Source organism: Polypterus senegalus, chromosome 6 (assembly GCF_016835505.1).
Source record: "Polypterus senegalus isolate Bchr_013 chromosome 6, ASM1683550v1, whole genome shotgun sequence".
Taxonomy (NCBI): domain Eukaryota; kingdom Metazoa; phylum Chordata; class Cladistia; order Polypteriformes; family Polypteridae; genus Polypterus; species Polypterus senegalus.
This window is the reverse complement of record NC_053159.1, coordinates 20096640-20119990: the sequence shown is the minus strand read 5'-3', so window position 1 is coordinate 20119990 and position 23351 is coordinate 20096640. Positions and strand designations below refer to the sequence as shown.

Sequence of the window (23351 nt, the reverse complement as noted above, 5' to 3'; positions counted from 1 at the left end):
TTATTTTTTCACACAATAATGAATTAAAATATCAATATTTTAATGATAATTTGTTTGAGTTTAATATTTTCTAAGGCTAAAATCTATGTTTAAAGCAAAACAGAGACTTTTTGTAATAGTAAAGTCAGAATATATCTGGAATTGAACACATATGATTCATAGGAGCAGATAGCAGCATATGGAACCCGTGTTTTCTCTTAGTGGGACAGCAAACCCAAGAATTTACACTGGGAATTGAAGAAATGGTCAGCTAGAAAAAAGCTGCAGCTTGGTGCCAACAACAGCATCAGACCTGGCTTGATGGATGCAGAAAAACTGTTGCTACCACTGTTTCATATTAAGCTTGGTTTAATGAAACAGTATGTCAAAGCCCTATGAGAAGATGGAGTCTGTTTTATGCATTTGTGCTGAAAGTTTCGGGGTACGTCTGGGGCTAAATTGAAACAGGTTTCCAATAGAAGTTGCAAAAAAAAAAAAGTCCTCATTTCTGATGTAGACTTATTGTTGCAAAGAATGAAATGGAACAAGAGGCTTGGGTGCCATTCGAAGAAATAATTTCAAAGTTTCTATGTAACAATAAAGATCCAAATTATAAAGAAATTGAGAAAAACGTATTAAGTGTATGGAATTGGGTTGCAACAGGATTCTCAAATTTCACTTCTTGGGTTTGTATTTGGAATTCTTCCCTGAAAATCTTGGGGCTGTGAGTGAAGAGCAGGGTGAAAGATTACACCAGGACATCAAAGACATGAAAAGAAGGTACTGGGGACATTAGGATGTCCCTATGATGACAGACTAATGCTGGATGATAAATGGAGATGCCCAAGACAAAGTGTAGATAACGGGCCACTAACTTCAATTCTGGATTAAAACCACTAAGAAGTGACAATAACTAGTGAAATTATATGTAAATCAATGAGAAATTAGTTATTTTCTTTACATATATGTTTAAAAATATTACATTGACTAAATATTTTAATGTTAAATTGATTTACAACAGTATTGAATGCAAGAATACATCATGTGATTTGTTAAATTTTAATTACATTTCTTTTCAATTTTGTACTTCAATGTAAGATGATAGAAACATTGTAACTATTTTGCTTTGTTCATGAATGCAAATAAAAATGACATATTAGATGGTGAGCTGCAGGATCCTTTGTTATATGCATCTCATTGTAAATTGGTAGCTGGTTAAGAAAACGAGGCAATTAAAAGCAGTGAATGTCGAGGGACCTCTGGTCTCGTCTTTTTAATTAGAACGTGTGGGGTTAATTAGTGACTCTAAACAGACGAGCTATTAAGACAGCGCAGGTCTGTGTGTATGCTCTAGCGTGTCCTGTTATGGACTGAAGTTCAGTGTTCTCCGTTTTTGAAATACAACACGTGGCCTATGCGGGATCAGAATTGCCCAAAATATATCAAATTAACACTGTATGACCAGAATTTGAGCAATTAAATTAAACCCGATGTACTCACAGACCATCAGCTGTCACTACATGGCATTTGTCAGACCACCGCCTCCTTTCAGCAGCGGGCAAAAAAAGAGAAAGAAAAAAAACACACCGCCCACTTCGGGTAGTCATTGGTACAAGACGAGAGGGGTGGGATACTGCGGGAAGATTCGTCAAGTGGTTGGTTATTTGGCTCGCCGTCATACTAGTGGGCGGGGTCTATTGTAACTTGCGGAGGTGGTCCTGGGTTTGCCGCCGCTTATCATTGCTTTATGGTTTTCGTAAAAATCGGATTCGGTATTAACATTTAAATACGTTTTTATAAGCCATTCAAAACAGATAACGACCCTGGAAAGTATGGAAGAATTTAAAAAACTACTACAAGAAAACCAGCAGCTCAGTGTGGTCGGGGGAGCAGTAGCCGCGGTCTGTACCACCGGAGTCATCGTGTATAAAATCGCGACGAGGTAAGTGCTGTGACAAAGGGGCCTGCTAGCCTGAAAGATTACAAAGAGGGGCTTAACCGTCGTAGCCACTCGATCGTTGCTCTTTGTTGTGCAATTTCGTGGTTCTGTCCAAATAGTAGCATGCGTGGTTGGCCGTTTTTCCTCCGTAGTTGAAGTCAGCTGTTTGGCCGCATGTTCTGAGGTAGGCCCCGCCTTTTCTTGCAGTGGCTTGACCCCTCTGGTTCAGACTGCGGGTGCGTCACGTTCACAAGGATTGGCGGTCTCTCGCGGGACTGAAATTGCGTTGAGCTGCAGCTTTGGGCTGCCTTGACCTTTGTTAATCACACCTAACCTACATTGTTAGACAGGCCCAGTGAAAAGCAGGGATGCTTATATTCAGCCGTGGATATTGCACCAGAATAGCGGCGCAAAGCCGTACTGGTTCCACCACGCGCATTGCTTTGATTGATCTCGTGAAGTATTAAAACAAGCGGCAAACGAGTGACCGTCCAGTTGGTGGAGGCAAACGTTTTCAAGAAGAGGCGCTCCCGCCAACAGCTGAGCATGGTGTTGAGAAAACTCGCGTGACGCGCCTTAACTTAGCCTTCTGACGCACGACGCTCGTCAGTTGCGTACGAACAAAAACTCCCATAAAATTTTAGCTGTCATTTTTTTTTTCCAGATTTAGGATTATAGTATAGAAGTGTTATATCCAGATAATAATCTGTACGATTGTCATAACCGCGTAATCCGGATTTAGTGTTGCGGAGGCAGCGTCGGATGCGAAATGGGGAAACCCCTGGTGCATCGCGGGGCTCGCTCTGGTACACCCCTACGCTGTCACATCGCAAGTGTGTAAGGCCAGTTATTCGAACACGTACACTAGCTTTCAAAAGTTTAGAATCTGCTAGAAATTGTCATGTTTTGAATATCTTTTTATCAGGAAACCATGAAGTACATTTTTAAAAACAGAGATAAGATATGAGTAGTGTTGCAAGTTGCAATTAAATACCAATAACTGCAAAGCCTCCCTTTCAACAAACGCATTCTTTCGGTGTTCCAATGATAATTTCCTTAGCTTATTATTAATTAGAACATTTAAATGTTAAATAGTTATTATAGGAACTTTGCTAATTACATTAGCACAGTTTAAACCCATTATTCTCCAATAAACCCAGTAAACTGCCTTTCATTGGATTGCAAGATACTACCATACCTAAAGTTTCGTTTTGGCAGATGTTTAGCTCAGAATGTAAGTCTCTTTGCAAAGTGATGGTTATTCCATGTGACAGACTGTTAAGATATGGACAATTTCATACAAAGGTGTCTATTACTGCCTCGAAAGGAGGGGAAGTTGGATCTAAACAGGGCAGAAACAAATGAACAAACTGCATTAAGATGATAAGAATATTAGAGTGTATAGTGTGAGAAACAAGCTTCTTCCATAAATATATGCTAAATAGCAGTGTCATTTGTAAGCGAGAAATGTCAGCTTGGGGATGCTAGTCTTATAATGGCTGAGCTTCAAAGAAAAGCCAAATCTGAAAGTGGCAAATAAAAAGAAAAGAATAAAATCGGCAAAAGAAAACATACATTGTGTGGAAGATGACTGGCAAAGCAAATTGTGTGCACCATGATGGAGTTCTGTTTTCTGAAATGAAAGGGAAATTTATTGTTAAAACAAAAAATATCTATCCTTTAAAACTGATTATGGATAGCTTCGACATTGCCAACTTGTTTAGTTTTTGCACTAGTAATCAAAATAACATGCAAACATAATACTCTACCCATTCCCTCATTGAAACACTAAGCAATAGACCTTAATATAAAACTGAAACGTGAGTTTTATACAAAATAAAACACATTAGCTTAAATAAATACTATAAATTATAGTACATTATATGAATTCTATTAATGAAACAATAATTGAATTGCACCCTTGTGATTCCTGTTGCTCAGAGTGTGTCTGGGTATTGTCTGGCTCCCTGTAGCCTTCCACCAAGATGTATGACGTGGACCCTAGAGACTGCCTTCTTTATTGCCGTCTTTCTGCATTGCTTACTTACAGGTGCATCTCAATAAATTAGAATATCATCGAAAAGTTAATTTATTTCAGTAATTCAAAAAGTGAAAATCCTATATTAGATAGACGCAGTGATATATTTCAAGAGTTTATTTCTTTTCATTTTGCGGATTATGGCCTACATGTAATGAAAACTCAAAATTCAGTATCTCAGAAAATTAGAATATATTACATAAGACCAATTTAAAGAAAAAAAAAAAAAGATGTTTAATAAAGAAATGTTGGCCTACTGAAAAGTATGTCCATATATGTACTCAGTACTTGGTCGGGGCTCCTTTTGCATGAATTACCTCATCAATGCAGCATGGCATGGAGACGGTCAGCCTGTGGCACTGCTGAGGTGTTATGGCAGCCCAGGATGCTTTGATAGCGGCCTTCTGCTCGTCTGCGTTTTTGGGTCTGGTGTGTCTCATCTTCCTCTTGACAATACCACATTGATTCTCTATGGGGTTTAGGTCAGGCTTGTTTGCTGGCCAGTCAAGCACAGTGATACCATGGTCATTAAACCAGGTATTGGTACGTTTGGCAGTGTGGGCAGGTGCCACGTCCCGCTAGAATAAAATCTGCATCTCCATAAAGCTTGTCAGCAGAGGGAAGCATGAAGTGCTCTAAAATGTCCAGGTAGACGGCTGCACTAATGTTGGACTTGATTAAACAAAGTGGATCAACACCAGCAGATGACATGGCTCCCCAAAATCATCACTGACTGTGGAAACATGACACTAGACCTCAAGCAACTTGGACTCTGTGCCTCTCCACTCTTCCTCCAGATTCTAGAACCTTGATTTCCAAAGGAAATGCAAAATTTACTTTAATCTGAAAAGAGGACTTTGGACCACTGAGCAACAATCCATCCAAAATCATGACAATGTGACCATGTTACAAATTAGCTGCTTCATATGGATTATAGTCAATATAAAATCCCATTAAGTTATTTAGCAAGTTTAAAGCAATTCAATTTTTTTTTTCTTCACAGCAATGATTTGGCTGATGCCTTTGTCCAAGTTGACTTACAAGTTTAGAATATGTGCAACTACTTAGAGATATTTGGAGCACAGGGAAGTGAAGTGACTTGTTTAGGGTCACACAGAGAGTCGTAGCATCCTTGTAGTTCTAAGTACATTGGAATCTTAGAACAGTTTTGACAAGAGCTGGGCATTCAGCACAACAAAGCTCAACACTCCTATTCACCTGATCTCTCCAGTCCAGAATGACATGAGATTCTGTCTTGAAGGTCCCTAAATCTTTTAATGTCTACTATACTATGTGGTGCTTTTATTCCATGTGCCTATTCTGCTTTGTGTAGGGGGGGGAAATAAAAATCTGTCCAAAGATCAGTTTATACTTCCTGAATGTCTACGTGCAGACCAACCAAAACACATTTCTACTTGTTGTCGCCCATTTAAGTGGCACATTGACAACTCCTTCATTCAGTCAATATCGCCTAGCTAGCATTGTCACAGCAGAGGATGAGAGACTGCTAATGGAAGAGTTGCGCTTGCTAATTACTGACTTTAAGAGGAGGAAAAGGAGAAGGGTTAGTTTCAGACTCCTTGACCAAAAGTGGTGGAGGATGAGCAGAATATTCTCATGAGTACGGGACCTACATGGTGAGCACACACTTTTGTGTGTCTTCCCTGTGTTTTGTTGACCTGTTACGATATGTTCAGCCCTTCATAACCAGCCTCTCCTGCAGATTCGCCATTTTGGATACACCGTGGTGCATAGTTTCTATTTAATCAGATTGAGCCAGTTACAGTTTGCCATTTAGCTTTTGGGATGTCGGAGGGAAAAACAAAGTACCTGCAGAAAGATCCACACAGATATAGCAAAAACATACAAGCTCCACACGAAAAGTGATGAAGTGTAGTATTTAAATCCAATTTTCTGAAACTGCAATGCAGGAGTGGTGTCCATTATGAAAAGTTATTTCAGTAACGTTTAATTTGTTTTGAAATTGGATGCTACTGTTTATTTCCACAGGCTGTCATAAACTTAAAAAGTAAACTGGAATTCAGTCTCTGCCTTTGGAAAGCTTGTTACTCAGCTCCTAGCTGGGTATTTTGTAGTTTATCACGATGCAGGTTAATGTTAAATTAATTTCCTCCAATTAATAAACATAAATGCCTTTTTAGAGGGAACCCCACCAGGCCATTAGTAAAACTTGGGAGTCAACACATTGATGCTTATCAACCTGGACATCAACCATTGTTTCTAGAGTTGGTAGATGGCCTCTCTGACCCTTAGAAAAGTTTGTGTAAGGAGCATTTTCATTTTGTTTGTGTATGTGATGCATTTATCCAATGTAACTTAAAATCACACCCCAAATGTCCATATTTTTATAGATGGAGCACAAGAAAATTAAATGATTTGCCTGTGGTTTTGCATCATTGTGCCAGTTGGGTAAAACATTAACATTGTGTTTTATACTTGCAGCACTTTAACCAATAGGCCACATTCTTGCCTTAATGTTAAAATATTACTGTATGTTCTTAGGGGGTGAGTTGTTACAAATGAAACAGTCTCTTGGTATACAGTGCTGCTGTTTCTAAATTAGATAGTCCTAAGGAATATAATTAGTTTAAAACCCTGGCTATCGCACCACTCTGTTGTAAACACAGTCCTTGTGTGATGTCCTTTTTTTCTCTGTAAACTGGGACAGTGGCACTCACTTTTGTTAGTAGTCTAAAATGGCATTGAGGGTACTGTACATAAAAGCACATTCATTGTTAGAAGACATTTGTGACAGCTGACTGGACAAGTGGCTAAACAACTGTGTTAATCTGTTTCTGATGTCAAAAGGATATCTTGTTTTGAAACTGACTGTGCTGTTGGATCACAATGGGTTATTCATAAACCTGCAGGAGGCTGCAGTCTTGCATGCCAGTTTGACCTTCTTAAGGCCAATGCCGATTTATTGTACTTAAAAGGAAATACAGAGTTGGAATCTGCTATCTGCTGTCATTTTTATTTGGTTAGTATTGTTTTCTGTCTTTTTAGCTTGTGTTTTTTGAAGTGGCAATGAACTTGGTTTTTCCTGGCCATCAACATAAATTCTCAGGGACGGCTTGGCGGTGGCATTTTATAACTGTAGTTTAAGCACTAAATTGTTAAGTTCAAGGAAATCAAAGAAAAATGGAATTGCTTCTATAAGCCATTTCACACTTGAGATTTACTATATAGAGTTTTCCAGTGGTTTTGGTTTGACCTAAATTTTACTTTGCTTTTTGATGCAGGACCAGGGTTAGAGAATAATTGAGTGAGGGGGGGATGTTTGGGGAATAGTACCTAGCATTAAGCTGATAAGAATGTAATCAAAATCTACTCTCAAAGACAAAATAAACCACGGTCATTCAAAAAAAAAAAAAAAAGTTCACTGGATCCATCCATCTTTCCATTATCCAACCCCGCTATATCCTAACTACAGGGTCACGGGTTGGTCTGCCGGAGTCAATCCCCGTTTATCCTAATATGTTTGGAAGTCCTTGTAAAGGTTGAGTAAACCTTTTTTTTTGTCTCGTCTTTAAAAATGTCATTTGCTTGTCTTGCAGCAGTTACATGGTAGACATGACTCTTGACAATACTGGAACGCAGCGACTAGTCAATTTTTCAAGATTTGATCTCGGCACCTTCCGGCCTAACCCACTCCTCTCATTTGTTGGAAGGTTTCATTGTTGTTGGAGTTTGTTTGTTTGTTTGTTTGCTACACACTGAACATTCCGGTGGTACCACATTGGCCTCTGCAGCCCCAGAACTGCTTGTGGTATTCAGTGCTCTCTAATGTTTGGGACAAAGACACATTATTTACCCCTCAGGTCTGTAGTTTAAAATTACAATTCAAACACTTCAGATGTGATTAAAGCACACATTGTGGACTTTCATTTAAGGAATTTGCATACTTTTCTGTCGCACCAGGTAGAAATGACAGCACCTTTTCTGTCTGATTCCCACCTTTCAGAGCACTCATTTTTTGGGACTGTCAGCATCACAGGTGTTTATGATTCCTCAGGTGTGTTTCATTGCTTCATAAGATATCTCTGCTTGCTTCTACCCTTTGAAATCTGCAGTGGCTGTTGGTTCAACACGAGGAGAAAATATGCACCAATGAAAGTCAAGGAAGCCATTGTGTGTCTAAAAAAACGGGAATAACAGTCTTGCTCCATACCTCATGGAGGGTTGCTTGTGGCTGTTGCTGAAGCTGGGAGTTTATAATCCCTTGAATGGCTTTTCGCATTTTAGGCACATTTCAATGAAACTGATGCTTCACTTGGTGCCATGAAGATATCTTTTGGGGATAGAAACTGGGATAGCTTTGTGTACTTTATAAACCTTTAAAAGGACAAGGAAAGTTTATAAAAAAAATCAACACACAGGGCAAAATGATGAAGTTTTAAACCTTTAAAAAAATTAAGAGCATCATCTGCCACAGTAAGATCTATGCATGATGGAATCCACAAGATATATTTTCATCAAGTGTGAATATAATAATAATGATCAGTGCCTGTGACGTGAAAGCTGCCACATTTCACACATCTGTCTTCAGTGACACATGAATGTGTAAAAGCACATTGGTGTTATTGCTGAGAAAAGCTAAAAAGTCTGCATCAGTTAGTTAGGGAGTATAGAGAATATATATGACTGTTGTATACTGATTGAATGTACAAGTTATAATTTCACTCTAAAAAACAAATGTAAAGTCTAATCAGGGCTGTGGAGTCGGTAGATAAATGCTCCGACTCCTTAGTTTCTAAATCTTCCGATTCCGACCCCGACTCCTCTGTATGTATATACTATGCTAATGTATTTTCTACATCCATTGAAGGAAAGGAAGGCAACATACATGTCATTTCACCACAGAACTACTGGCTAGGAAGCCAACACTCTACCATAATGCCAGATTAAAGACAAACACAATTGATTGGCGGCCGCAGATTGCGGGTGTCCACATGGACGGGCAGATCCAGCTTGCGAAAATCTCGACCACCGCCCCCATCCAAAGTAATGTGATGCCTCTGTCTGCTGCAGTGGCTGTCTCCTCTGTCAGCCAGCCGGAAGTTTAGTGCATCGTGTCACTCACCGGCCAGCTGATCAGCAGAATGAGCCTCTGCTGGAGACAGGTAGGGAGATCTGTGTTCTCGGCTCCTTCGGCCCCTTCACTGCGCGCGAAGGGGAGCCGGCGGAGCTGAGAACACACCAGATGATTTTTCAGGCGTTTGACGCGTGATGACTCGTTGAACGGCCGAAAAATCGGCAGTGCATCTGTAAATGTATGGGGAGCTTTAGGCTAGGTTCACAGTTCCCTGTAACAGTGGAACACGACACAATGGAAAGCGGTGCCGCACCTTACTTGTGCATTACATCCCATATAGTGACGCATACAGTCAATGAAAAGCATGCTTCATGGTTACTTGACATGTTCGTTTTGTGGTAACATTATGCACTGCATGCATTGGGCTTTATTCTTACAGCAGAGAAGTAGTTCATTATGACTGTTTGTGAATTGGGACATTTCAACTTACTTTTTAATTCCCATTTAAATTTAGTAGGAGTCGGAGTCGGTTAACTTTTTGCCGACTCTGACTCCAGGTACCCAAAATTGACTCCGACTCCGACTCCACAGCCCTGAGTCTAATGTCCACTTAGTAGAAATGTTGCATATTATTACATATTATTGCATATATATGTTGCATGTTAGCAAGACCAAGGAGCTGGTGGTGGATTTTAGGAGGCCCAGGCCCCTCATGGACCCTGTGATCATCAGAGGTGACTGTGTGCAGAGGGTGCAGACCTTTAAATATCTGGGAGTGCAGCTGGATGACAAATTGGACTGGACTGCCAATACTGATGCTCTATGTAAGAAAGCTCAGAGCAGAATATACTTTCTGAGAAGGTTGGCATCCTTCAACATCTGCAGTAAGATGCTGCAGATGTTCTACCAGACAGTTGTGGCGAGTGCCCTCTTCTACGCGGTGGTGTGCTGGGGTGGCAGCATAAAGATGAAAGACGCCTCACGCCTGGACAAACTTGTTAAGAAGGCAGGCTCCATTGTAGGATTAAAGTTGGACAGTTTAACATCTGTGGCAGAGCGACGGGCACTAAGCAAACTCCTGTCAATCATGAAGAATCCACTGCATCCACTTAACAGTGTCATCTCCAGACAGAGGAGTAGCTTCAGTGACAGACTTTTGTCACTGTCCTGCTCCACTGACAGACTAAAGAGATCGTTCCTCCCCCACACTATGCGACTCTTCAATTCCACCGGGAGTAAATCACGAACATTAATTTTATTTTAATTCTTTTCATTTTTATTACTATTTAATTTAATATTGTTTCTTTGTATCAGTATACTGCTGCTGGATTATGTGAATTTCCCCTTGGGATTAATAAAGTATCTATCTATCTATCTATCTATCTATCTATCTATCTATCATATGAGGCAGAGCCACCGTAGAGAAGGACCAAATATAGAATGCTTTTCCTATGTTAGCTCTTATTAAGTACTTTAGGAATGGGTAGACTTGTAAGGCAGCTTTGTAACATCTCAGTCATGAAATGGTTTTCTCCATATATTCCATATTCTAGGTGATTTGATTTGGCAATTAATGCTGACTTCAGGGTTGCTCCAAAATATTGCAACCTTCTACAGACATTAGCTGTACATTAAAATGTAGTAGAAACGCCATGTAGCATTGCTTCATAGGGGTGCTCTTCTAGATAATTTGGCATGGAATTTTCAGTCAGATTTTCCAGAACACAAAAAATCGTCCTCCCTTAATAAAATATGAAATGTCTAACTCGACTTAAAATTGTATATTGCATGCATCTTATTCAATTTAAAAGCAATTAATTTACACTTTCACTATGGCTTATGTATAATTTCTGTGAATGTGGTGATGCATTGCCTTTTAATTCTATTACTTTATTAGCGTTTCTCAGCGTAAGGTTTCGTGAAGTAAGAAAGATGGATGACTCTTTACATAGGGATTTGTTAGTCTCTTAAGTGTACGTATAAAGCTACATTGACATTTCTAAAAGTGAATGGTGTGTGTGAACGATATAAAGAACCAACTTTGACGTTACTCAAGGGTGGAGTTGTATGTGTGAATCAGGTGTTACACATTTAGCAGTATTTTCCATTTCTTGATTTTTTACAATGAATGTACCTTTTTTGGAAATGCTTGTCTTAACTATTCACTCTTTTTCCCCCCAGTAAAAAAGAAATCCCGCTACTTAATTTAAAATGTAAATCTTGCTAGCAGATGCATTTCTGTCTATTGGCAGAAGGACAAATGTAATGGTGTAGATGTGAGCTGAAAATGGTAAACTAATCTGTTGGGAAATCTCTAAAATCTTCTTTTTCTTATTTTTCCCACAGAAAGAAGCCCACTCATGTATCAGTAAACTGTTGGTTTTGCAACCAGGATACAGTGGTGCCCTATGGAAACAGAAACTGCTGGGACTGTCCCACCTGTGAACAGTATAATGGTTTCCAAGAGGTAATTCAATGCACAAAATTCAGAACCCTTGATATTCTACTTGGTGACCACTGAAATTTAAGTTACAGTATGTGGCAGAAAGTGGGTAGTGTAAGGTCACTTAAAATTTAATGTTTACTTATTTTTATTTGAAGGCAGTGTCTATCTTAATTCAGTGCATTTACTCGTCAGGCTTAATGCCAGATTGCTACAGCTGCTTGAATTTAAAAAATGTGGCAGCAGTTCATCATACAGTTGGCAATTATTACAAATCTAATTCCTTGTCATTCTTTCTATTTTTAACTTGCAGCATTTATTCACAAAGTTCTCTCACATTATTGACTTCCTTGTGGTTACCCGCTTTCATACTTGCAGTTGTTTAATCCTGCTAGTAGCTGCGAACACATTAAGTTGTTAATGACATGGATGATTCAATGTGTCTCTGCCTCCCTGGCTAAATTGACTTTAAGATATGTTTAAAGTCTTTTGGGCCTTTTGTATTCAGCCTAATAATTACTTTTAGTTTTGCAATGTGGACCCATGAACATAACACACAGGAAAATTGGTAAACCTGAATTTTCAATTAAAGCAAGAGAACCATGTCCAGTCATGTTTAAAGGACAGCATTTGACATATCACTGGTGCCTGCTGCATCAAAACATATGGATATTTTTGCTTTTGGATTATTTGGTGTACAAGACCTTTTATCGTGTACACTGTCTCAGATTTTGGTCATCCATACAATACGACTTTGCAACTTACAGTCTATGCATTGAGGCAGCTCATAGAATTAGAATTAGAAAGCCTTTATTGCCTTTGTACCAGTACAATGAAATTGCTAAATGAAGAAAAAAAAAATGGAAAACAAATGTCAAGAAAAACAATGGTTTGCATATGATATTTATTGATTTTAAAGAAGGCTTATGATAGAGGATCACATCAAGTGGTCTGGACGTGTATGAAAAAGGAGTACCGGAGAAATATGAGGGAATGAGGACTCGGGGTTAAAAGCAGTGTTGGGGTAACAGAAAAGATCCCAGTTAGTGTTGGTTTGCATCTGGGATCTTCTTGAAGTCCTTATCTCTTTGATCTGGTGTTGGATGTCTTGAGTCATGGGATAAAAGACCAGTCCCCCTGGTGCAGGCTTTTTGCTGACGACATTATGTTTTGTAGCACCAGAAAAGAAGTGGAGAGGAAGCTGGAAGCATGGAGAAAGGGATTTGGAAAATGGAAGATTGAAGATAAATAGGAAGAACATAGAATATATGAGGTTTATTGATCAGGATTCAAGCGTTAGCCTGCAGGGAGAGGTATTGTAAAAAATAGAATGTATGTAAATATCCTGAATCGGTGGTAGAGAGAGATGAAAAACTAGATTGAGAGATAACACAGAGTGTTGTGTGGATGGAGAAATTGGAAGAAGGCATCAGGAGTTTTCAAGGAATTAAGCCAAAGGTTAAAGGTCAGGTTTTTAAGACTGTGGCAAGACCAGTAATGATGTATGGAGCTGAGACATGGGCAGTAAAGGGAGCACAAGCAGAAGAAGTTAGATGTTGCAGAAATTAGAAAATACAGGAAAGTAAGTTGAAGTGGTATAGACCTGTGAGGAGGTGAGACAATGAAATTGTTAGAAGTACCGGGGAAGAGAATGCAAGGGAGGCCAAGGCAGAGGTGGATGGCTAAAGTAAAAAAAAGATGTGAAGGATAAGGGCTTGACTGGCAAGGAAATGTGGGACTGAGCTGTTTGGCGAAGGTTGACCAAGCACCTTAATCCCACATAAAAGTAGGAAAAGATGTCAAGGAGGAAGAAGAAGAAGAAGAATCCATACAGTGCAACTGTTTTAATATTTTGCAGCAATTGTTCCACATGTTTGTATCTTTTACTCAGTTGTTTTAATGTAGAGGCACACAGAGACTATGAATAGCCAAAAAAGGGATTCAGATTTCTTAGTAATACAGTTTGTCTTTAAAGTTGTGTTTTTTTCTTAACCCGGCTAATTGTTCTCAGTTAATGTAAGCTTATAGTTAGGCCAGGATTTTAGTTGTTGAACCAGGATATGGTGGAGTCAGAAAGTATAAAGATTTAAGTGGTTTCTTTTGAGATTAGCAGGTCAAGGTGCAATTGTGAGTAGAATGTTCATTAATGGGAATTAAACAGCAGTAATGTATTTGTATACAGCACATACATTCTTGATTGGGAAAAGAGTAAGGTGTACTGAGCAACAAGAAAATACAAAATCTTTAAAACAATAATTTAGTTAACACAAATTTCAGAAATCCCGTAAATATTCATACCAAACATTTAAACATTTTGAGCTTGAAATGGAAAAGTTTTATCATTGTGTCAGTTCTGGAGGAAAAAGGTATTGCACCAAGTTGACATTTTCCTTTTTTACTTTGGCACTGCAAAACAGAATTTAATTTCAGGCGAGGGTTTTCAGCTGACAGCTGTACTTAACAGCTGCCCAACAGCCAACATGAATTCCTTAAGAAACATAAGTCTGTCTGTAAAGGGCTGGTACTTTGGCTTTTGTTATATGAAGAACTGGCACATAGGCTGCTATGATAACACTTTCTGATTCAGGTGTCCAATTGACGATGCTTCCTTCCTGAATTTAAAGCAAGATGGGGGTAGATTTAAACAATTCACTTATCACCCTAAAGGGCCAAGGAAGTGGGCACTTAGTCTGTGCCTTCCTTTATAACTGATCTGCCCACTTTTTTGCTTAGGTTGCAGACCTCAACTGAAGTGTTAGCCAATCCACTTACTCTGGAAGGGAATCAAGCTAAACATATCACCTATCCGTTAGCAAACTGTTTTATTCTAACAAGTTTTTTCTAGAGGTATTCTTCAAATAAGAATTAAAGTTAAACAGACCTCTGTAAAATTAAGACATCTTTACAGAACTTTAAAAGATAGAGAACGATTTACTCCTTAATGTTTTGTGTTTTCATTATCTTTAAATATATTGCGTATCATTGTTATGCTTGTGCCATCAGATATACATATATTTTTTTTTTCCATAAAACTAGAATTTTGAAGAATATTCTTTTAGAGTGGAAAAAAATAAAATCTTCTACAAGTGTAGAACTTTAGGTACCTAAAGACCTGGCTTTAACAAAATCATTATTAGCTGTTAATGGGTTGGTATCTTAAGAACCTATGCCCTAGCCCTCTATTGTCATTCAAGACAGGCCTCATTTACATTTTTTTAAGACTAATATTATGTCTGTGGTCACACTTCATTTTCATTTAAAAAAGCAGACACTAGTCTCTGTTTTTTGCCTTTAGTCCACTGTACCACAGCGTTTTTAAACCCTGAAAGCTGCTAGCTTGGTGTTGAAGTGTGGGTGGGTGAAAATGTAGACTTTTGATTACTCAGACTTTAATCCCACTCTGTTCATGCTTATTACATAGCCCTTCCCTGAATAGATCCTGCTCTTTACAATGTCTCATTCCTTGACTGGTCACTTTACACAGAAGAAAACCGTATTCCAACATAGCAGACATTCTGTGACTATTTTTGTGTTGCTTACCTGTATTTATCTAAGTTGTGTTTTGTACAGTTTGAATGTTGAATATATGTGCAAATGGCAAATAATTTGCCTGTTGCTACAATTTTGCAATAAATCCTGTGGTCAGTGGCAGTACCACCCCTTCTAGGAATTCTCCACTTATGCGTGCATACCCAATGTAGACAACTGTCAGTGTCATAGTTGTTTTTGTTTATTTTAGTGTGGACAGAGCTCATTTGCTTTGTTTTAAAAGTACTGTTTTTAAATGAAAACATGGCAGTTTGTACATAGCCCCAGTAGATGTATTACTGCAAACACTGAAAAGCATCAGTATCTGCAAAATTTCATTGTGAAATAATTGTATAATTTCTGATGTAAGACTAAACTACTTTTAGAAAAAAATTGGACTCTTTGATGTGTGCTTGTTGTGCTATAAGTCTGAATTGTTAAAGTTCCCAAACCTGATAGAATATTTAATTATGTATTCAAGAGGTTGTCACTTACTGTATATGCCCTGTGCAAGAGGGAACAGAGCAGACTTTACTTCCTTAGAAGGCTGGCGTCCTTCAACATCTGCAGTAAGATGCTGCAGATGTTCTATCAGACTGTTGTGGCGAGTGCCCTCTTCTACGCGGTGGTGTGCTGGGGAGGCAGCATAAAGTAGAGAGACGCCTCACGCCTGGACAAACAGATAAGGAAGGCAGGCTCTATTGTAGGCATGACGCTGGACAGTTTGACATCTGTGGCGGAGCGACGGATGGTGAGCAGGCTCCTGTCAATCATGGAGAATCCACTGCATCCACTGAACAGGATCACCTCCAGACAGAGGAGCAGCTTCAGCAACAGACTGCTGTCACCGTTCTGCTCCACTGACAGACTGAGGAGATCATTCCTCCCCGACACTATGCGACTGTCACACATGCCTCACACTCACCACCTTGCATTTTTTTTAATTTGCACTGCATTTTTATCACTCTTTAATTAATATTGTTTTTATCAGTATGCGGCTGCTAGAGCATGTGAATTTCCCCCTGGGAATTAATAAAGTATCTCTCTCTCTATCTATCTGTCTGTCTGTCTTATTTTTTAAGACTTCATTTTGACAAAAAGTTACATGGTTAGATGAACGAATGTCTGTACTAAACATGTTAGTGTCTTTATTCCCAAAAGTCCTGATAATTTTTGGATAGTTTGCTAATCCTTTATGTTTGTGACAGGGCTGTGGAGTCGGTAGATAAATGCTCCGACTCCGACTCCTCAGTTTCTAAATCTTCCGACTCCTCTGTATGTATATACTATGCTAATGTATTTTCTACATCCATTGAAGGAAAGGAAGGCAACATACATGTCAACATTCCAACTTACTTTTTTAATTCCCATTTAAATTTAGTAGGAGTCGGAGTCGGTTAACTTTTTGCCGACTCCGACTCCAGGTACCCAAAATTGTCTCCGACTCCGAAGCCCTGGTTTGTGATGCATTGTTTCACATATGTTCTGAGGGTGTGTGTGTATTTGTTTATTCCACCCTTACTGTATTTTGCCCTCTCTCTCTCTCTCTCTCTCTCTTTCTCTCTCAACACTCGATTGTATACCTGTGGGTGAACTGCTGAAGTGGTGTCGATTCAGTGTAAATAATACGCCTAAGGTTAAGAATGTTATAATTAAAATCATGTTTAATTATGGTGCTAACATTGGGAGTCTTTATCAATAATTATTGATAAATTAATGAGGATTTATAAGAAGCTGTCTTTGTGTACAGTGGTGTGAAAAACTATTTGCCCCCTTCCTGATTTCTTATTCTTTTGCATGTTTGGCACACAAAATGTTTCTGATCATCAAACACATTTAACCATTAGTCAAATATAACACAAGTAAACACAAAATGCAGTTTTTAAATGATGGTTTTTATTATTTAGGGAGAAAAAAAAATTAAACCTACATGGCCCTGTGTGAAAAAGTAATTGCCCCCTTGTTAAAAATAACCTAACTGTGGTGTATCACACCTGAGTTCAATTTCCGTAGCCACCCCCAGGCCTGATTACTGCCACACCTGTTTCAATCAAGAAATCACTTAAATAGGAGCTGCCTGACACAGAGAAGTAGACCAAAAGCACCTCAAAAGCTAGACATCATGCCAAGATCCAAAGAAATTCAGGAACAAATGAGAACAGAAGTAATTGAGATCTATCAGTCTGGTAAAGGTTATAAAGCCATTTCTAAAGCTTTGGGACTCCAGCGAACCACAGTGAGAGCCATTATCCACAAATGGCAAAAACATGGAACAGTGGTGACCCTTCCCAGGAGTGGCCAGCCGACCAAAGTTACCCCAAGAGCACAGAGACGACTCATCAGAGAGGTCACAAAAGACCCCAGGACAACGTCTAAAGAACTGCAGGCCTCACTTGCCTCAATTAAGGTCAGTGTTCACGACTCCACCATAAGAAAGAGACTGGGCAAAAACGGCCTGCATGGCAGATTTCCAAGACGCAAACCACTGTTAAGCAAAAAGAACATTAGTGCTCGTCTCAATTTTGCTAAGAAACATCTCAATGATTGCCAAGACTTTTGGGAAAATACCTTGTGGACTGATGAGACAAAAGTTGAACTTTTTGGAAGGCAAATATGGTGGTGGTAGTGTGATGGTCTGGGGTTGTTTTGCTGCTTCAGGACCTGGAAGGCTTGCTGTGATAGATGGAACCATGAATTCTACTGTCTACCAAAAAATCCTGAAGGAGAATGTCCGGCCATCTGTTCGTCAACTCAAGCTGAAGCGATCTTGGGTGCTGCAACAGGACAATGACCCAAAACACACCAGCAAATCCACCTCTGAATGGCTGAAGAAAAACAAAATGAAGACTTTGGAGTGGCCTAGTCAAAGTCCTGACCTGAATCCAATTGAGATGCTATGGCATAACCTTAAAAAGGCGGTTCATGCTAGAAAACCCTCAAATAAAGCTGAATTACAACAATTCTGCAAAGATGAGTGGGCCAAAATTCCTCCAGAGCGCTGTAAAAGACTCCTTGCAAGTTATCGCAAACGCTTGATTGCAGTTATTGCTGCTAAGGGTGGCCCAACCAGTAATTAGGTTCAGGGGGCAATTACTTTTTCACACAGGGCCATGTAGGTTTGGATTTTTTTTTCTCCCTAAATAATAAAAACCATCACATCATTTAAAAACCGCATTTTGTGTTTACTTGTGTTATATATGACTAATGGTTAAATGTGTTTGATGATCAGAAACATTTTGTGTGCCAAACATGCAAAAGAATAAGAAATCAGGAAGGGGGCAAATAGTTTTTCACACCACTGTATATTGCATTTATACATTGAATTAGTAATATGCGCTGCATACACTTCTAAAAATGTTTACACTGTATTAGAGCTCTTTAACTAACTAGCACTACCTGACTTGGGAAATTGAACCTTGTGTTTCCTACTTTGGGGGTTTTTGCAGTATTTCTTTTTAAGTTGTTTTGATGAATAGTATGGCTAAAAGAGTGGATTATACTTAACATCTCAAATACTAGTTTAATTTGTACATGGGTAGTTTCTGGCAGTATGTATAATATTGTATTCTCTATAACTGTTCTCTCTTGTGTACATGATTTTTTTCTATTCTTTATTTCATTACATAATTTGTATTTCCTGAAATTTATATTTTCTCTTGCAGAATGGTGACTACAACAAGCCAATCCCTGCTCAGTTTATGGAGCATCTAAATCATGGGGTGTCTGGTGGGATTGTTATGCCTAGCACAGCTAAATCGCTGCAGTGGGTCAACTGTCAGATGCTTCTGTGCAAAAAGTGCAACAACAATCAGACATTAAAGATCAGACAGTTGGCCTCATTTGTTCCCCGTGAGGAGGTATGCATATAAGAATTGTAAATTTTAATACCAAGTGTGGTCTGTTGAATTTTTTGCTTGCATTGGGACAATTGAAGAAATATATTTTGCTGTTCTCTTTTGAGCACATAGAAAGTCATGAGAGATATTTCAGACTGAAATAGAATAAACTACAGAACATGCAAAATGAAGCACAAACCTAAAACAGAGTCTGAATTATTATTACCTGTAGGCCCCAAACTCAAAATGCCAAAATGAGTCCTTGCTCCTGAATTCAGCTTCTAGCTCTGCTAAAGCCTAGTACTCTAGATGTGTCTTTTCCCAAACCATAAGACAAAGCAATCCTTAATAATCTTCCACGAAATATTCAGAAAGGAGGGAACCCCTGGTTTGAAAAGTAAGTTTGAATATGTGTGTGTATGTACATACTAGGAGAGCCTGCTCGCTTCGCTTGCTAATTCCTACGCACTAGTCATTTCCCAGATCTGTCGATTACAACGAATCGTGCTGTGCTTTTGGATAAACACGAATATTATCTCTGTCTTTGCTATCTCCATCTCTCGAAACTATTATTGCTGACAATTTGTCACGTGTTGGTTTATATGCGAGCATGATCGTTTGGATTCATATAGAAATCCAAGAAAACATATTTGTCTGTATTTTTTTCAGATAAATTTTGTGTAAAGTAATATACTTTTAGATGTATGGATTTGTATCCATTTTTGGCTGTAGAATTTCTAATTTGTCCAATCGTTTAACTCTTTCGATCCTATGTTGCATCGCTGCTCTGTGATCATAAATATAAACCTGAACGAATTGTGGTTTCTTTGAAATTAAACTTGTAGTAGATCCATATCCCATCTCTTTTCGCTGTTCCATTATTTCGCCGAGTAATAATTTGTTTGTTAGTGCTAATGCAATCTTTGCTATCAGTTTTTTGCGACTTTTGAATTTTAGTACTTTCATAATCTCTAACCTGCTCTGCATGTGTATCGTGCCAACATTTTTGAACCTCTTTATGAGGTTCTACTTAGTCTTCTACTCTTTGTCTTCTACTGCTTGTCTTTTATTTTCACCCCTGCTTGGACCTGTTAGGTTTTCAATCCATCTCTTGGCACAAAGTCTCGTCTCACAGGATGTGAAATTATCTCTTTGAAAATGTCATCTCGTCTCTCTGAAAAAGTGTCATTTTTTTATGATATAATATATATATAATATATAATATAATATAATATATATATATATATATATATATATATATATATATATATATATATATATATATATAATGTGTGTGTGTCTGTATACCAAATTTGTGATTCATTAAGCTTGAGTTAAATGATGAAACAGAAAAATCCACTATTGACCAAAATGACAAAATACCAAACACATTTTGAAGAATATATTGACAAGACAGTGGTTCTCCAGCTGTTACATTATGGTGGTCCATCACTCACCCACCACACAGTCACCTCCACTACAGTATGCTGCCTGCAGCGTCGACCCACCGAGAACGAACACGGTGCAGCCAAAGGCGGGTAGTGAATCGCCCCCATTCAACAGGCAGCCATCTGAGGCGCACTACAATGCTACCCCGTGCCGCCCCATTCACCCTCAATGGCCTCTGTTCAGCCACAACCGGGTCACCGCTTGCAGCATTACCAGCGGCCCACTGAGAACGAACGGGGCAGCCATGTGTGCTGGGTGGGCTGTGAAACGCCCCCCTCCACTCCATCCAGCCTGCAACCAGTCAGGAGTAGTAGGTGTGGCGGTGTAGTGGGCGGGCAGTGTACCATCGTCCTGCACACGAGCGATAGCTGTGGCCCCAGTGACTATGGACCACGGGTCACCGCTTGCCGCAGGGAGCCACCCTAGGGTCGCTACACTGCGCGAGCAGCCCCCCTCCAGCCTCCGCTTGCAGCGTCCCCAGGCCAAAGATGACGGAGCGGCAGTTACTGAAGCACATGCGTTGCAGCTGCGGCCCCGTTCATAATTCGTATGTTGGATGTCCGTAACCTGGGGACTACCTATATATGAGGGGATACCCAAATTCCCGTAATCTGCCAATAGCACAGAAGCAGGGTGTAGTTATTTAAATATGCTGGTAGGTATCATGTGTCTACAAGTCTGGTTAACCAAGTGTGCATTTGAGGCATTTTCAAAAAGACACTGGTTTTTTTGACATTAACAGACAGACTTGTTCATAAAACGTTTCTTCCCCTTGGAACAGACCGTTTTCTCCATGACATTACATTGAATTACTGAGGCGTTTACAAGTAAGCATCAAGAAAAACATTCAGAGAAGTGTTGTATTGAAAACTGCATTTTGCCCCATAACAAAGCATTAAAGAGTTTTTGACCAGAAACAATATTGTTGTTGCTTCACACCACTCTTATTTATCAGATCAGATGCTTCCTGTGTCTTTTTGAAATAACAGAAATGAAAGAAGTGCTGGGTTAAGTGTATTGCATCTCAAGGAGAGTATTTTGTTGGTGACTAAAGAGTTTTTTATAAACAATTCTGGGAATTTTTGGGGTAATTCCTCAAGCACAATAAAATTTAATGAACAATAAAAATATCAAATTGAAAGAAAATATCCTTGAGCCAGAAATAAAACCCTAGCTAAGCCATAACACTCTCAGGCTAAAGAACAAATCTTCATTTCAGTAGTTTTTAATTGTTTTAAAGATGGGCTACCCCATTCTATATAAATCATCTCTCCAGTTGTGTGTGTGTGTGTGTGTGTGTGGCTTGATTTAAAAATCTAACCAAGTGGTCATGAATTAATGCTATTTGTTGTATTATTCTTCAGATTAGTAGGCAAGGATATAACCAAAAACAATGAAGTTTTCTGCTCATATCTCCAAAGATGTACACTACCATTCATCAATTTGAAATTGATGAAAAAAATTCATGTTTTGGATAGAAAAGGATTCCTTTTTGTTAGCACATTCCATTAAATTAAACAATACAACCAAGATATTTTTAGTGTTGCTAATGGCTATTACTGCTTGAAGTGACTTTTTTTAAATTTATTATTCACAGATGACTGCATAGTCCCATACTGTAGACTCACTAAAGTGATCTTGTACTGTGTTTTCGTTTGGGTCTATATTACGATGATTGCTGTGGACTATTATACCATTATTTTCTTTAGTAAAAATACAATATAGTATAAGCAGGCAAAGCAATTACATTTAATGTGCACTTTCTGTATTTTACTGGAAAGCAAATCCTGAGAGTGACGGATGGGTTTTGTTGTCTGTTTGCTCCCTCTTGTGGTTAACTCAAACAATGTTCATTATGCAATCCCCCAACCCCCAAGCCAAGCCCCCTCCCCCCCACTTGCCCTTGAGTTCTACAAATTAAGAAATGTTAGAACAATGGTTTGAGCCATGAAGTGGGTTCCCTTGTGTTAAGAACAGCCTGCTGTGAAATGAAAATGCTGAATACCCCACAGGTGTGTTGTGTGTGCTTTTTCTTTTCCGTAAATACTTCATTAATTATCATGTCCTTTTTTCGCAAAGACATAGGATAATGCATGTCAGTTATACTGTCAATTGTCTTCCAATTTAATTTGCAAGACTTTAATTGACTTCTGACTGAGAAAAAGTAAATATGTGCTTAAAAATCAACACCCTTTGTAGAATTAATGCCCTTCTACACACAATAAGGACCAATAAAAGTTACTATGCTTTTTTAATGTCTCTGAAATTAAACACACACTATTGCTGATTTTTTTTTTTTAACTGTAGATTGTGAACAGGGAAATGAATTTAAAAAGACAGTGACTTCTGGTATCGAAGGTGGTTTGAAAGAAAGACTGCTACCACTGAACTACGTTTGCCTTACCTGGTGTTCAGCATTTGATGCTGCTTTGAAATTTTGGGTGACCAGAGAACTACTGCTGAAGTATTCAAGAAATGATGTGCAGATTTTGAAGCATGCATAGTTTTGCTGTGATGATCTAGTACTCTGACTCGGAAAGAAAAGCTATTGTTTTGTTGGCTAAGCTGCTTGTAAACATCCCTTCCTTTGCTATTTCTAAAATCTTTGTCTTTCTTCACTCTCCATGCAACCTGTCGCAAATTCATAATGTGTGTGTATGTGTGTGTTTTTGTTAATTTTTTTTTCTCCTTTGTTACTTCTATTGGCCACATTCAGTACCAATGATTGACTAGTAACTAGCAATAAATCTATTAATCACTTGTCTTCTGATGCTGGTCTGGAGAATAAAGTTGCTATTTGTTTGACAATGCTTTATTTGATTTTCAGGACAAGTATGATGAAGAAATTGAAGTATACAAGCATCATCTTGAGCAGACCTACAAACTTTGCCGTCCTTGCCAAACAGCTGTGGAGTATTACATAAAGCACCAGAATCGTCAACTTCGAGCTGTACTCTTCAATTACCAATTGAAACGCAGCAGAGAATCAGATAAGGCCTACATGCAGGTGAGGCCACAGGCAGGATTCAGAAAACACCCAGTTTGAGGTTAGGTTTGATACCAGGGTTGTAGGGTTCATGTGT

The 23351-nt window shown here is 38.8% G+C and overlaps 1 protein-coding gene across 2 annotated transcripts in view; it reads left to right on the top strand.

Moving 5' to 3' along the window:
• Window positions 1–1639: 1639 nt before the first annotated feature.
• Window positions 1640–23351, top strand: part of tmem201 (transmembrane protein 201) — an 89511-nt gene continuing 67799 nt past the window's right edge. The window contains exons 1-4 of one of the 2 annotated variants that reach the window (XM_039755516.1): window positions 1640–1921; window positions 11359–11479; window positions 18646–18840; window positions 23096–23275. In XM_039755516.1, coding sequence (XP_039611450.1) covers window positions 1812–1921; window positions 11359–11479; window positions 18646–18840; window positions 23096–23275 — 606 coding nt within the window. In that variant the 5' untranslated portion in view covers window positions 1640–1811. The remainder of the gene's footprint in view (window positions 1922–11358; window positions 11480–18645; window positions 18841–23095; window positions 23276–23351) is intronic. The other variant, XM_039755515.1, reaches the window with a different exon arrangement.